This window comes from Hypomesus transpacificus, chromosome 3 (assembly GCF_021917145.1).
Source record: "Hypomesus transpacificus isolate Combined female chromosome 3, fHypTra1, whole genome shotgun sequence".
Classification (NCBI taxonomy): Eukaryota; Metazoa; Chordata; class Actinopteri; order Osmeriformes; family Osmeridae; genus Hypomesus; species Hypomesus transpacificus.
Genome location: NC_061062.1, coordinates 6,630,454 through 6,644,844, shown reverse-complemented (window position 1 = coordinate 6,644,844; position 14,391 = coordinate 6,630,454). Strand labels below are relative to the sequence as shown.

Genomic DNA, 14,391 nt, shown 5'->3' with positions numbered 1-14,391 from the left:
CTACTTTAGGAAACGTAATGCAGCTCTAAAAACAACTCGTGATCAGTATTTCCTGCTCCCTGTGAGTGGGGCGGTAATAAAAGTGCACATGGGTGATTGAAGCTTGCAGACAGTACAAATGATAAACAGCGATCGTTTTGGTGTTAAACAGATTAATCTTGGCACCCGACCATAATCGAAAACAAATATGTGTTGCTCAAATATATAGGCTATATTTTTTTATCTAACAAGATGAATTCATAAGAAAAGTGCAGAATGGACTAAAGACAGGCATGCTCACATTAAAGTGAGCACGGTAGAGACTGACAATAATTTATTCAAAACGTCTTTTAAAATACATTGTTGACACAATTAACATCCAGTGATTGTATTTAATATTTTCCCTTTTTACGACTAAGTGAACAACTATAGAAATTGTTTTAGAAACTATTTCATTTTTGTACAAAACAAGCAGTTTACATTCAGTCCTGATCATCTCAAATCTGTGCAGAAGCAGCTCACTTGCATCTTGTTACAATCGTTTTCTTTATCTCCCTCTCTTTCTCTCTCTTTCTCTCTTCAGCCCAGGTTGATATCACCTGCAAACATGGTGATCAGAAGAATGATGGCAAATCCTGTCAGGAGGCCTGCATTCTGGATGAGGAAGAAGATGACTTTATTCAAAGTCCCTTCCTGCTCATTCAAGATGCTGTTCATCTCAGGAAACTGAAAGAGAAATGGAAACATCAGCTTGATTCCATTAACATACGACCACGTTCATTTCCAGATGGCATCAATTGAACATTGCTCAACTGTCAGGGAGAGTGAAGCTGTGTGCACCCCTCGAGTGAAACAGTTGTGATAATAGAAACTACAATCAAATGCTATGCTGTGATAATTAACTTGGCAACAATCAATGTAACAGTTGAATGGTGTGCAGCCTGTCCTGTCCCCTAGCATGATAAACCCTCTAACAGCCGGCTCCCAGGGCCCCTCACCATGTCTGCCAGAGAGATGTAGAGGAACATTCCCCCAGCGATGGCGAAGATGGCGTTGGGGGCGAAGTTGCTGCCAAGAAGGATCCCGAAGGCAAGGCCAAAATAGCAGGACATGGCAGACAGCAGGTTGAAGAAGATGGCCTGGGGGATACTCATACCAGCATTCAGCAGTATGACAAAGTCGCCTGCAGGGGGCGGTAGAGGGGGCAGCAGAGTCGCAGACAATTATGATTGTGAAGTGAAGATGCCTGTAGTTCAATGTATCGATGACATCAGCCATCGAAAGGGACTTCGGAAATCTATATAGGTGTAGGAACGTGGTTGAAAAACCGCTACGCTTCATCCTGTGAAATATACACATTAGAAACCCAACATAGAGATAGGCCACAGAGGAAGAGGGATAGTTTAGTTCAGAGTAATCTGGTCTCTTACCCAACTCATGAGGGAACTCCTCACACACTATGGCGATGGAGGTACTGAACCCAGCCAGCAAGGACACTGTGAACGAGGCCCCGATGGCCAGGCCGTCGATGAAGTTGTGCAGAGCATCACTCAGGGTGATCATCCAGGCCACGGTCTTGATGTTGGCGATGCGCTGTCCCCGGAGCCAGTGGCACATCACATTAGGCACGTGCACCTCCTGCAAGGTCAACCTCACAGAGGAGGGAGAGAGATATGAGGGGTGTAGACCTCACAGAGGAGAGAGATATGAGGGGTGTAGACCTCACAGAGAGAGATATGAGGGGTGTTGACCTCACAGAGGAGAGATATGAGGGGTGCAGACCTCAAAGAGGGGAGAGAGATGAGGGGTGTAGACTTCACAGAGGAAAGAGATATGAAGGCTGTAGACCTCACAGAGGAGAGATATGAGGGTTGTAGATCTCACAGAGGACAGAGAGATATGAGGGGTGTAGACCTCACAGAGGAGAGATATGAGGGTTGTAGACCTCACAGAGGACAGAGAGATATGAGGGTTGTAGACCTCACAGAGGAAAGAGAGATATGAAGGTTGTAGACCTAACAGAGGAAAGAGAGATATGAAGGTTGTAGACCTCACACAGAAGAGAGAGATATAAGGGGTGCCGGCACAGGCAAACAGTGAAGTTCACGTGATAAAAACAAAACAAGATTGAATATATTTGTCTTGTTTTTATACTTGCAAACAGAGAAAAATAAACATTTGTTACAGTACGTGGAGCCTTATGAATGTGTGGCTGCCTCACAGCATACCCAGCAGCAACAAACCAGACCATTATCAGCCTGTCCAGAATAGGGGGTCTTTGTCTAATAGTGAGACAATTCCAGTGTTCATCAGGAGGGCAGGAAATGCGGGCCCTGCTGGTCCCTCTTCTTGGACCTGGGTCACAACACTACCTAACGCTACCTCTATCTGCTTACTGTCTTTGATCCTCCGACAGAGCCAGACTCACAGGAAAATCAGTGTCAAACATTAACACAATTTCCTTAATAATCTCAGGTCGGGTCACAGATAAAAGCCCCATAAATAACTCTGGGCTAATGAATAAACTTGAGTCTGACGTTTCGATAAAGTTATTGTGATTCAAAGAAATACACGTCAGCTGTTGCTGATTATTTCTTTATTATATCCTTTTTATATCATAAAACCGGGACTGAACTTCCTGAGACAGGTACTGTAGGTGCTCGGATATCTTTGTATCCGGACGTAATAGTACCAGAGGTGCACTCTACGTGATTCTCTGAACAGGCAATAAGGCCACCGGGACTTCCTGCATGGCCGCTGTAACACGAGCGGTGATACATGGGTAGCGGGCGGTAAGGGGAGCAGGGGGGCGGGCTGAGTTGACAGCATGCCCACTAGACCAGACTTCACCACTGAATAGTACTCTGTCTCTCCATAACATATAATTGCACTGGTCTCTACCATAGAGTACTATGCACCTCCCTGTTCCTGTTTAGCTTAAGCAATATTTGAGCAGAAATAATGTGTTCATCAGGCTAGTTCAACTAATGTCCAGCTCATGACGATTTACATGTGTCAATTCGTCAAGATAATCGAGGACCAGAACAGTATTTCAGTAGTTACCGCCAAGGAGTGGTCTGTATTAACCAGGCACAGTGTAACGGTAACATCCTCTCGTGAGTGATGTGCCCATGGTTGTAGCAGGTACCTGTGGAGTCTCATCCAACGGAGGCAGGTTCATACTACTCTCCTCAGCGCTGATGGTGCTGATGTTGGCCAGAGTGATGCACTCCTTCTTCACCTCCAGGTCTCCATTCAGCTGGGATGGCTCTGCAGGGGCAGAGGGGCCGTGGCCATGCTGGAGGAAAACAACAACAAATGTTAACAATGACATGAAATTTCGGGGAGAGAGAAGGAGGGGAAGACATGATGGAAATGACCTGGTCTGGATTCAAACCCAGGCCCCTGTGTCGATGAAGAGGTGGACAGATAAGATGTTCATGTTGTCTGTGAACCGAACTGTGCCAGGATGCCACGTGATTACCTCATGGTCTACCCGAAGCACCATCTTCAAGACTTTCTCTGTGAAGTACAGCAGGTAAAACCCTCCAAATATCCCGATGGCATTCAGCACGTAGTTATCAGTTTTGGGATCAAACCCTAGCGCCTGAGGAGATGGGATTGTAGGGGTGAGGAGGATGTAGGGGTGAGGGGAGAGGGGGTGTGGGGAGGTGGGATGAGGGGAGGATGTAGGGGTGAGGGGAGGTGGGGTGAGGGGGTGAGGGGGGATGTAGGGGTGAGGGGGGATGTAGGGGTGAGGGGGGATGTAGGGGTGAGGGGAGAGGGGGTGAGGGGGGATGTAGGGGTGAGGGGAGAGGGGGTGAGGAGATGGGGGTCACACAGCATCATTCCAGTGTCAGTAAATGGAGGAGCACGCCTCACCACCCGAAGAAGCTTGAACAGACCTCTGGAATGAGCTGCAGCACAGCATTGGAGAACAGGGTCCCGATGGCCAGGCCGATGAAGTAGGTGAGCACCTTGGGGAAGTAGGGCTTCTTGGTGAAGGGGATGAGCAGCAGGCCCAGCAGGGAGGCCAGGTTGATCACAGTGACAGCCAGGAAGCCGTACCCCCACACTAAAGTGGAGGCAGGGACACAGGACAGCCCCTCATGGTTAAATCATGCCACTCACAGGACTGAGAATGACTAACGCAGCTCCAGAACACATGATACTTCAAAACATTTATATCACACGTTTTGTTTTTGTTTTTATCTCAAAGCAACATTCGATGTACAAATATGGCTGATAGTAAGTAGAGCTTTTCACTGAGGACCAGAAATGCAGTGTTGTATCGTGACCGGATCACATGATAAGAAAAATTATACCCTTAATTATTCAGTATTATCAAAATATGTCTCAAGCAGTCTTATCCTCACGAAAAGGTGAGATAACAATCTTATCTGATATGGTCATATATTATTACTATACATGTATTAATAATGTTATCAGACCGGAGACACATTTTTTTGACAACTTAATAGCATGGCGCTTTGACCCCCTTAAATAACTTTTCTCTGGAATGTGTCTGTGAGAGCTGTCATCAGCAGTGCATGTGTGTGTGTGCATGTGTGTGTGTGTATGTACGCATATCCCCTCTCAACTGTTAGGAGGGAGTTTTGCCTCTCTCTCAGCACAGATAACCATCTCATTCCCTGGTTCTGTGGCCCTTTCCACCGGGACATAATGAGAGCTTGTTCGAGGCAGGGCCTCAGGGTCAGACAGCACAGGTGCTCACAGCTCTGTGCTGCAGCAACCTGCTCCTCACAGCTCTTATGCACCTGCAAAGTCTCTGTGTGCAGCTCAGTGGTAGTATTGGGCTGCATATCTGGAGGTTACAGGTTCGAATACCCCCCCTGTACGCTGCTTTGGATAAAAGGGTCTACTAAATGAACAAATGATTTGTGACACTGTAACTATCGAGCATTTGTAAAGAGAATGATGTATGAATGTGATCATCTGTTAACTCACCAAGGTAGTCCACAGGCTTGGGAGAAGTTGGGATGGTGTATGGACATGAGGGTAGCACTACTTGTGTCAACACAGCTGGACAGATTTTCTCCAGATGCTGCACTGTCAGCTGACTGACATTGCTGAACCCATAGTGAGACAAGATCTGCCCCATTGAGGGACACTGAGGACAGGGAGAGGAAGACCAGGATGACCCAAGACCTCAGGGCCTTCAGCAGCTTGGGTCATCATTCATTATGTGATGATCCATTATATGAAGGAATTATATGAAGGCATTATATAATGCCTTCAGCAGCATTGGATCATCATTATAAATTATTAATTTAGTTTTGGAGTGAGAGTTTGATTTCAGGGATTTTTAAAATTTGAAATAAAAACTGAAACGTAATGAAAATTCGTCTAAGAAAAAAGTGTGTTCTTCCCAAAGGTGGTCAGGTTATTTCAGTTGGAAAAATGTTTTGAGAAAAATGTATCGTCATAAATAAAATGTATATATTAAAATATAAAATGATAAAGTACTTGAGCAGCTGGACAGATAATGCCAGATAGAAAACATGGTGGGAGAAATGTGAAAACAGTGTAGAAGAGGTAAGTGTAGAATATAGAAATATAGGCCTATATATTTATATATTAAAAGTACAGAGTGAACTTGAAAGACGGTTGCATCGGCTAAGAAATGTGATAGATATCATACCTTAGAATTTACCAGAGGATTTTCGTCATGAACTATTAATTCAGATCGTCTGGCTGAAACAAGTAGGAGAAAGTTTTGCAAATTGTCTGTTGAAATTGAATTATTTTTTCCGTAAAAAAGCAAAATGTCCTCTAAAAATACTTTCCCATCTTGTTCACTTGCATCGGTGGCACGAGACTCCGAGGTAAATAGTAAAACGCATGCAACTATATACTTAAAGTTATTCATATTTGTAAGTGTAAAAAAAAGTCGCCCATCGGGTTGTGGATGTGCTGTTTGCGTAGTCTTCAGATTGTCTTTCGCTTTTTAAATAGTTAATTTGGCAACAAAAAAAAGTTTTCCACAAGTTACAACCTACTTTTGACTGTTTTATGATCCATCATTAAATTTTGGTATCTAACGTTCACGTCATTATTTGAGAGTCCAATGCAACACGATCGACTGTTCCGGATATTCCATGCAGTAATACTAAGAGAATACTATCAATAGCGGCAGAGATTAGCGAACGCCCAAATGGTTCAAAGATCACCCGTTTACCCAAAGGTTTCCATCTTGGAGGTGTCCAGAGCACATGTAAGTCGATCACTTACTCAATGGTTTGTTTGTGCGACTGACTTTCTCAGTGTTACAGCGTGCTTATACTAGCCTACATTAGTAAGAGCATAATAGTGATTTTCACACAGATGAAGCATGCCTTTTAACGAGGAACAGGCCATGTTCGGCCCTGAGTGACCTTGAAGTAACATTTTACCTTGAACCCGATTTGCCTGTATTTTGTATTTAAAAGTGATGATGAAAAACATCAGTAGCCCAACTGTGTTACATCAATATGTGAACTTGTTTTCCAAGTTAACACCTGGTTTCTTTCTGCCCCCCTGTGGTCGCTACAAACCCAGTATCCAATAAACTCAGTGGTAATAAAAGCCTAATATTTCACTCACTTTCAATACATAACTTTTTGTTATATACAAATTTATAATGAAAAAATATAATTTTTTATTATGACCAAAACAAATATTCAAAAACCACTGTGATGCACAGTGAAATTATCAATCATAAAAGAAAGAATTTACCACAATTGATGATCCCTAATCCTCAATTTCAGTTCCTGACAGAAATCAACTCGGGGAGGGCAAAGGTCATTAGATTCGCTCCTCTGAACGTCCCTGAACAGCCCGTCAGTACAGGTCTCTCAGGGTGGTGATGACGAGGGCGCGGGCCAGGTCTGCGGCGCTCGTGGGCTCCCAGGGGAAGAAGTGCACCACGGTTTCCCTGGTGACCATGAGGAAGCCGTTGGAGCTGAAGCGACCCAGGATGGCGCCCACGTCCAGCCACACGTACGGGGCCACGGCGAGGGACCGGAGGGTCACCACGAAGCCCTCCCTGTCCTGCTGGACCACCGCCTGGACAGGAGGGGGCGCTACATCACTCATACATCATCTATACTCAAATGCATGTGTAGCCACGGTGATACAGCTCATACTAAAGAAGTACCACACAAGAGAAAGAGGCCGAGAGAGAGACAAGTAGAGAGCGAGAGAGAGAGGGAGGGAGGGAGAGGATGGAAGAGAGAGTGAGAAAAAGAGAGAGAGAGCAAGAGAGAAATATAATAGAATCTCTACTGGTCAAAACCAATGCCTTGCATTTTATTAACTGCAAATAATCACTCCAAACATAGTTTTTCTTCGTCAGGGTTAGGGTTAAGGTCATGGTCAGGGCACTCACCGTAATGTTGGGGGCCTGCAGGCAGAGGGCGTCTTTGGGGGAGCTGAGGAACAGGTAGTTGAGGGGTCCCTGCGGCCCCCGGGCATCCTGCAGCTGGAAGGTGACGAGGCAGGAGAGACGACTGCACCGCCCACATCCGGCTAGCAGGCCAGCGATTGGCTGCTTAAAGATGGCGCTGGCACTCCCACCTCTCACGAGAGCTGGGCTGGACTTCAGAGCGCACACAGGATCCTGGCTGCTCCAGGCATACACCGACACCTGGAGAACCAACAGCTACAGCTGAGTTGTGGTGTTTTGCTTTGTGTTGTGGAGAGACCGTTGCACAGGGTTAACAGTAGAGCACAATGCATTCATCACTGCAGTGTCCGATCATCTCCATGAATTAATAATCGTGGCAATGTTGCACTGTGTCTGGTAAAACTACATTCCGTTCCTTGGGAATTACTACTAAAATACAGTTAGATCTATGCACTTCTGGCCAATCATCGGCTGTCCTTGCAGTACTGATGCAGTCTCTGTCTCTTTGGAGGGTAGTGTTAGGTGTAAGGCAGAGCAGGGGCCTACCACAGCGTGGAGGAGGAGGTCTGTACTCAGGTCAGACACAGCGTAGATGATCAGCGCTCCCTCATCCTCAAACCCCACAGCCACCACAGGGGCAAAGAAGCCCTGGGCAAAATAGTGCAGCATCTTCCACTTGGAGGAAAAATCTGGGATAAGAGGAGGTTCATAAGGTGTCATTCCGACTCCATTTCGTAAGTTACTAACTCTCTACCTAAACCAGGGGCTTTTAACCCTGCTCTGCTCTCCTGTAGATTACAGACACTCCAGCCATAATCTAGCACCATTACATGTCGTTCTGAATGCATTTAGTGTTTCTCCCTAAACCTGTGTGTGTGTGTGTCATACCTATAGAGGACCAGGAGGGCGCCTGCCAGATGTCATTGAGCTGCCAGTAGAGGGCTCCCATGGTGTGACCTTTGCCCTCGACGATCTCACTCCGACTCCGCCGATAAAACTCAGTCTGAGTCTTCACACACTGGGCCTGCGTGACCTGGAAACCAAACACACGCACCGCTTCACTGAAATCAAATCGGTGTGTGTGTGTGTGTGTGTGTGACCAGGCGGTGTGAGGGGGTGAGTGTGTATCACCTGCGTGAGGTAAAGGGTGTGTCTGTAGTTCCGGGGTGGGTCGGAGGAGTTGGGCAGGTGGAAGTGGAGCGCTGCCTGCTGCAGCATCTGCTGGTTGCCCCCGTCGTGGTGCTGGCGGTGGGAGGAGAACCTGCTGTGGTAGCTCCAGTCCTCAGCCACGGACGCCTGGGGGAGGAGGACGTGTCACAGGGCTGACTCACGTACCCAACCACCCCCTCTTAGAAATGGCTCTTTAGGCGGCTACGCCACCCCCCTCAAAAAACTAGCCATAGAACGTTGTCGGTGGGTCGTGTTTATACAGAGTTTAACCAGTTTAGCTGGGATGCACCAGCACACTGCTCCGACGTCACCCAACATACCAACGTTCTAGCACTGATCTAACATCGTTTAAGACTGTTGGGAGACATTCTTTGACATAACTGTCAAAGCAAACTCAACAGCAACCAAACCAAGGGTCCCAGCCGGTAACGTTTCATAACAATGACAATCACGTCTTCCTTTGGTTGGTTGTTTTCTGCCGGACATCCCAGTTGGTTACCTCCTGCAGGGTGGAGAAGGAGGGCCAGGACTGGAAGCCGTACTCGGAGGCGAAGCGCGTGCGAGGGAAGGTTCTCCAGTCCCAGCAGTCCTGGGTGTAGCTGTAGTAGTGGGTGTCTCCGTAGCGGGGGTCGTAGGGGTCGGCCGCCACCCAGCCCTCCTGCTGGGACTCTGCAGCGTTGGTGGGACTGGACACCAAGAACGGTCGGCTGCGGTCCTCCTGTGCGGGGACAGTCGCATCGTATTAACAACCTTATGGTGAACAATAACACATAGGGTTTCCTGTTGAGATAAAAGACCCATTTTCGTGTAGCAGATGATTTTGCTGAAGCGACGTACAGGGCACCTTTTAACCTGCGACGTCTTGATCTGCAGTCAAACGCACTGCCACTGAGCTTCAACCTCATGAACCCTACAGCCTTCTGAATCCAGTCACCCCAGTTAGGGCCTCACCTCCAGCACCATAGCCCGGATGTTGTCCACGTACAGGGAGACGTAGTCCCTCAGGTAGCGAGGGCGCTGGGAGGCAGGGATGCCGAACCAGTCTGTGGCCAGCGCCGCCTCGTTCTCGTTGTTCCCGCTCCACACGATGATGGAGGGGTGGGACTTCAAACGCCTCACCTTGACGATGAAACAGGAAGTCACGCTGATGACGCGGGGGCACCAGACGGGTTGTGACCCCCCCCATATTTGGAGAGCTACTCAAATGAGAGGGAGTCCTCACTGATCCGGAAGTTTCCAACTGACCTGCTGGAGAACCTCTTCTCTCACGGTCTGGATGAAGTCGGGCTCCATGGGATAAAGGGCACAGGCGAACATGAAGTCCTGCCACACCTGGACACACACACACACACACACACTGTACTGCCTATAATCACAATAATAATCATAATAATAATAACAACGTATTTAGCAGGCGCTTTAATCCAAAGTGACATGCAAAGGGGGTATTTGAACTGGGATTGGGGGTCAGAATAGCCAAAGAAGAATGCTGACTCGTCCACTGCTAAATGCTACCAGATGTAAGAGGACATCTTGTATTAAACCTACTATATACTGGGACATAATGAATCTTTCTGTCATTTGAAACAGTATGGTAGTATGGTTACTGTCATGTGAAACAGTATGGTAGTATGGTTACCGTCATGTGAAACAGTATGGTAGTATGGTTACTTTCATGTGAAACAGTATGGTAGTATGGTTACTGTCATGTGAAACAGTATGGTAGTATGGTTACTGTCATGTGAAACAGTATGGTGGTATGGTTACTTTCATGTGAAATAGTATGGTAGTATGGTTACTGTCATGTGAAACAGTATGGTAGTATTGTTACTGTCATGTGAAACAGTATGGTAGTATGGTTACTGAGCTGCAGTTTGTAGCATCACTCAGGTAAACAGACGTTACCATGACGCCCAGCTCATCACAGGTGCTGTAGAACACGTCCTGCTCGTATACTCCCCCGCCCCACACCCGGACGGCGTTCATGTTAGCATCCACCGCAGACTGCAGCAGGTTTTTAATACTTCAACACAAAACAGATAGACAGCTAGTCAGTATGAACCACAGCCAGTTTCACTTAGATATTACAGAATGTAAGTCGATAGCATCCAGACTATTCCAAATTGAGAATGAAAAATATTCCAAACATTTCACATCGATGAGAATATCATTTTTTACTAATGTCCTAGTGACAAAGTGAGAAGGTGGTTGTGGACGACAGTCTCAGTAAACACATTGTAAGCCCCTCACACTGCTGGGGTCACCCGGTCCTGCAGGGCGTGGGCCGGGATCCAGTTGGAGCCCTTCAGGAAGATGGGCTTCCTGTTGACCCGGAAATAGAAGCTCAGCCCGGGCGAGCCAGTGATTGGTTCCTGAACAAGCTCCACAGTCCGGAAGTACACCTGCCGATTGGACAGGGAAACAGAACGCTTTCTGATGCAGCGGATGAAGGAAAAACACATTTCCGTTTGACATTTATTCATTTAGTAGATGCTTTTTTTAAATCCAAAGTGACATAGAATAGTGCGCATGGTCGGTACAGTAGATCATCAAGGATGATAGATAAAGACTGATAAATAAACTGGTATCTCTAAGGTATTCCCCTAGAGAGAGGGGAGTCAGAGAGAGGAGAGGTGGAGGGTGGAGGGGAGAGAGGAGAGAGGGGAGGAGGAGAGGTGGAGGGGCGGGAGGAGAGAGGGGAGGAGGAGGGGTGGAGGGGAGGGAGGAGAGCAGGGGAGGAGGAGAGGTGGAGGGGAGGGAGGAGAGCAGGGGAGGAGGAGAGGTGGAGGAGAGGGAGGAGAGAGGGGAGGAGAGGAGAGAGACAGGAGAGATGGGAGCCCTGACCTGTGTGTCTGCTCTGAGGCTGAGAGAGCCAAGCAGCCCAGCGACGCTCAGCAGGTATGACGGCTGGCCGCCATGTCCATTAGGCCACCACAACTTCACCTCTTTACTCTACAACACACAGAAACAAGCATCAAGGCACTGACTAGAATAAGCATGATAGATTTACATTTAGTTCATTTAGCAGAGATTTATGTCCAACGCAACATACAAATAGCCCATAATCAAAGAACAACAGAAAATCAAGCATCCGAAGTGCATCATTGTAACAGTTTTTCAGAGTCAAGGAACAGTAACCACATCTCAGCTGCCAGGCACACTCAACTACAGTGCAGCAGTAACATCTCAACGACAGCATTTGTGTCACCAATTCACGTTGACCTGTCCCAAAGCCAGGCTGGCCTGTCTCACCCTCTCTAGGTGGAGGACGAACGTGCTCTTGGCGTGGCCTGCAGAGAACACCGCTGGGAACTCCTGCATGGTTCCCAGCTCAGGAAGGGAGAGAGTTACGTTCCCCTTCAGAGCCTCCGCAGCATCGACACACAGCTCCACCTCCACGGTCCACTGGGACAGGGAGGCATCTGAGGGGAACAGAGAGACTCGAGTCAGGAGGGGGATGAGCGGATCCTGGCAGACACCATCCGTACTGTAGGAGGGATGTGAACGTTTTAACCAACTACATCTATAATGTAGGAGGATCTAGAGGCGGAGAGGAAGTGGAGGAGAGCTAGAGGAGAGGTGGAGGTGAAGAGGGAGAAGTGGAGGGGAAGGCGAGGGGGAGGAGAGGGGAAGAGACGCTTACCGTAGACAGGGACGGAGGAGAGATGGACCAGCCTCAGGACATCGTAGGCCTCCAGGCGCACCTCCTTCCACAGGCCCAGGGTGGGGAGCGACGGCCCCCAGTCCCAGCTGAAGGAGCTCTGGGCCTGGGGAACATGCACACGCGAGAGGGCCACGACTGCTACTGTAGCACATTCTCCAGCTGGAGCTTTTAGGAATGTGTGTGTGTGTGTTGGCATTCAAACAGCAGCAGGTCACACTGTTTTCATAGATGTGTGTGTGTGTGTCTGTGACTGTGTGTGTGTGCACAGTGTGCTCAATACTCCTGTACACGAAACCCTCACATCACCGTATACGACATCTGAAGCAACTCACCGAACCCACTCACCTTCCTGATGAAGTTGACGTGGCATTCTCCCTGCTGCACCTCAGGGGGGCAGTCTGGGGGCACGCGGTAGGCGGAAGCCTGGCTCCGCCCCGCCGCGTACAGCACCGGGGACAGCAGCCGTACCTCCAGAACGTTCTCCCCCTCCAGCAGCACCTCTGACACACGCAGATCCTGCACACACACACGCACACGCAGGGCGCTTAGGGCTCCAACGTTGTCAGGTGTCTTGTTTGTAATGTCATGTACGTTTAGCCGTTTCTGGCATGTTACTTTTAGATACTGCTATCCAATGAGAAGTATGGGGGGGGGGGGTTGAATCCTTGAACTTTAGTCAAGTGCCTTAGCCCAGAGTGGCATCGGGTTTCTAATTGAGGTGGGGCTTGTGATATCCGGTTCATGGTGGGATTGAGGAGAAAGGGGTGGGCCTCTAGTGTCACTCCTCAACCCACCTGGGGGACCCAAAGTGAGGACCACAAACTGTTTTGTCCTGCAGAATTACAGGGATAATAGGGGTGTGCACCTTCTCCTCTAGGAAACCTTATAAAACAATATTCGGTGAAATGAGAGGATAACTCGTTTCGTGCTTACATATCTGCGAAACATGTTGTCCGTCTTGCCAACTGTGATTCCATTGACAGTTATGGAAGCCACTGTGTCCACTCCCTCAAAAACGAGGTGTACTTCCTGTTTAGCCCTGAGAGAGAGAAAACGTCACAGGCTTTCACCCTGTGGAAAACACATGAGTACTGTTCATAGGTGAAGTCAAGTACAGTATGAATGACCTTAGCGATGGTGGCACCAAGAAGGTTGTAGTGTATGTCCAGTTCTCCAGCGCTATCCACTTGTACGCCACATCGTTGAATCTGAAGTAAGGATCCTGTCAGATTGAGAGTGAGAGAGGTGTTTGGGTGAGCACATGAAGAACCACATGACAAGGCTACTCAGATAAGCATTTGTAAAATACTGTCATTGTTAGCCTTTTATGGGATTACAATATGCTTTTAGAATGCCATCCCAGTCTAATAGGTTGGTCACGCGATTACGTCTCCGGGACAGGTTGGCATCGCAGGGTAACTAGCAGACCTTGTTTGTTACGGTATTCTCCGCCAGGTCTTCGGCCCTACCTACCTTTATCATCCCCTGTTGCAGCAAAGCTGAATGAACACATCCAGGCACCGTTGCAGTAAGCGACAAGGTCCCGTTGGAGTTCTTTAGTGTCCATTTGCCATTCAGAATAAGTTTGTCAGCCTCCGGTCGTGTGACATTGTATCCACACAACACACGGAAACACCACGCGCAGTAAAGACAAACAAAAATGTTTCCTGGATTTCTAAGCGCAATCATATTGTGAAAGATGCTATATTAAGGTTGCCCCAGTGTCTCAAGTTAACATAATCCTGTGCTGAACGAAGTAATGTTTAACTTTTCTGCGGTTCCTTGTCTACTGTATACCCAGATACCCATTGTCGATCATGTGACACGCCAGAGCGTGCACGGGGCAAGGCAACACATCTGCCGCGAAAATTCAAAAGCCAGAACCTTTCTTCTGCAAGCAAATATCTGCTCTGGAAATGCTGTCATTATTTTTCATCTCACTATCCACAATCAAATGAAATGCACAAAAATGTTACAGTTAGAAATATGCACTTCTGAAACATGAATTTCTGTTATCTTTTCTCTGTGCACTAATATATCTGACCTGGATAAAAGCATCCGCTAAAATTAAATTCAATGAATGTCAGTGGATAGAAGGCATTTTTTGGTCTGTAATACACGTTACCTTACCCAATCAAGATACTGTGTCAAGTCCAGAAGAGCCGCTCTATTA

The 14,391-nt window shown here is 47.7% G+C and overlaps 2 protein-coding genes across 2 annotated transcripts; both read right to left on the bottom strand.

Annotated features, from left to right (window-relative positions):
* Nucleotides 1-5: 5 nt before the first annotated feature.
* On the bottom strand, nucleotides 6-5,729 carry slc39a8 (solute carrier family 39 member 8). The gene is made up of 7 exons (XM_047050965.1): nucleotides 4,948-5,729; nucleotides 3,885-4,054; nucleotides 3,464-3,586; nucleotides 3,128-3,277; nucleotides 1,410-1,617; nucleotides 978-1,162; nucleotides 6-705 (listed from the first exon to the last, which is right to left on the bottom strand). Exons 1-7 carry the CDS (start codon nucleotides 5,099-5,101, stop codon nucleotides 559-561), a joined length of 1,137 nt encoding a protein of 378 aa, XP_046906921.1. The 5' UTR covers nucleotides 5,102-5,729; the 3' UTR covers nucleotides 6-558.
* A 759-nt stretch (nucleotides 5,730-6,488) lies between these two features.
* On the bottom strand, nucleotides 6,489-14,038 carry manba (mannosidase, beta A, lysosomal). Its single transcript, XM_047050930.1, has 17 exons — nucleotides 13,692-14,038; nucleotides 13,346-13,440; nucleotides 13,152-13,257; nucleotides 12,564-12,734; nucleotides 12,198-12,321; nucleotides 11,807-11,976; nucleotides 11,399-11,506; nucleotides 10,805-10,956; nucleotides 10,460-10,577; nucleotides 9,800-9,886; nucleotides 9,506-9,673; nucleotides 9,054-9,272; nucleotides 8,516-8,680; nucleotides 8,273-8,417; nucleotides 7,931-8,073; nucleotides 7,367-7,624; nucleotides 6,489-7,044 (listed from the first exon to the last, which is right to left on the bottom strand). Exons 1-17 carry the CDS (start codon nucleotides 13,905-13,907, stop codon nucleotides 6,820-6,822), a joined length of 2,670 nt encoding a protein of 889 aa, XP_046906886.1. The 5' UTR covers nucleotides 13,908-14,038; the 3' UTR covers nucleotides 6,489-6,819.
* Between the last annotated feature and the right edge of the window lie 353 nt (nucleotides 14,039-14,391).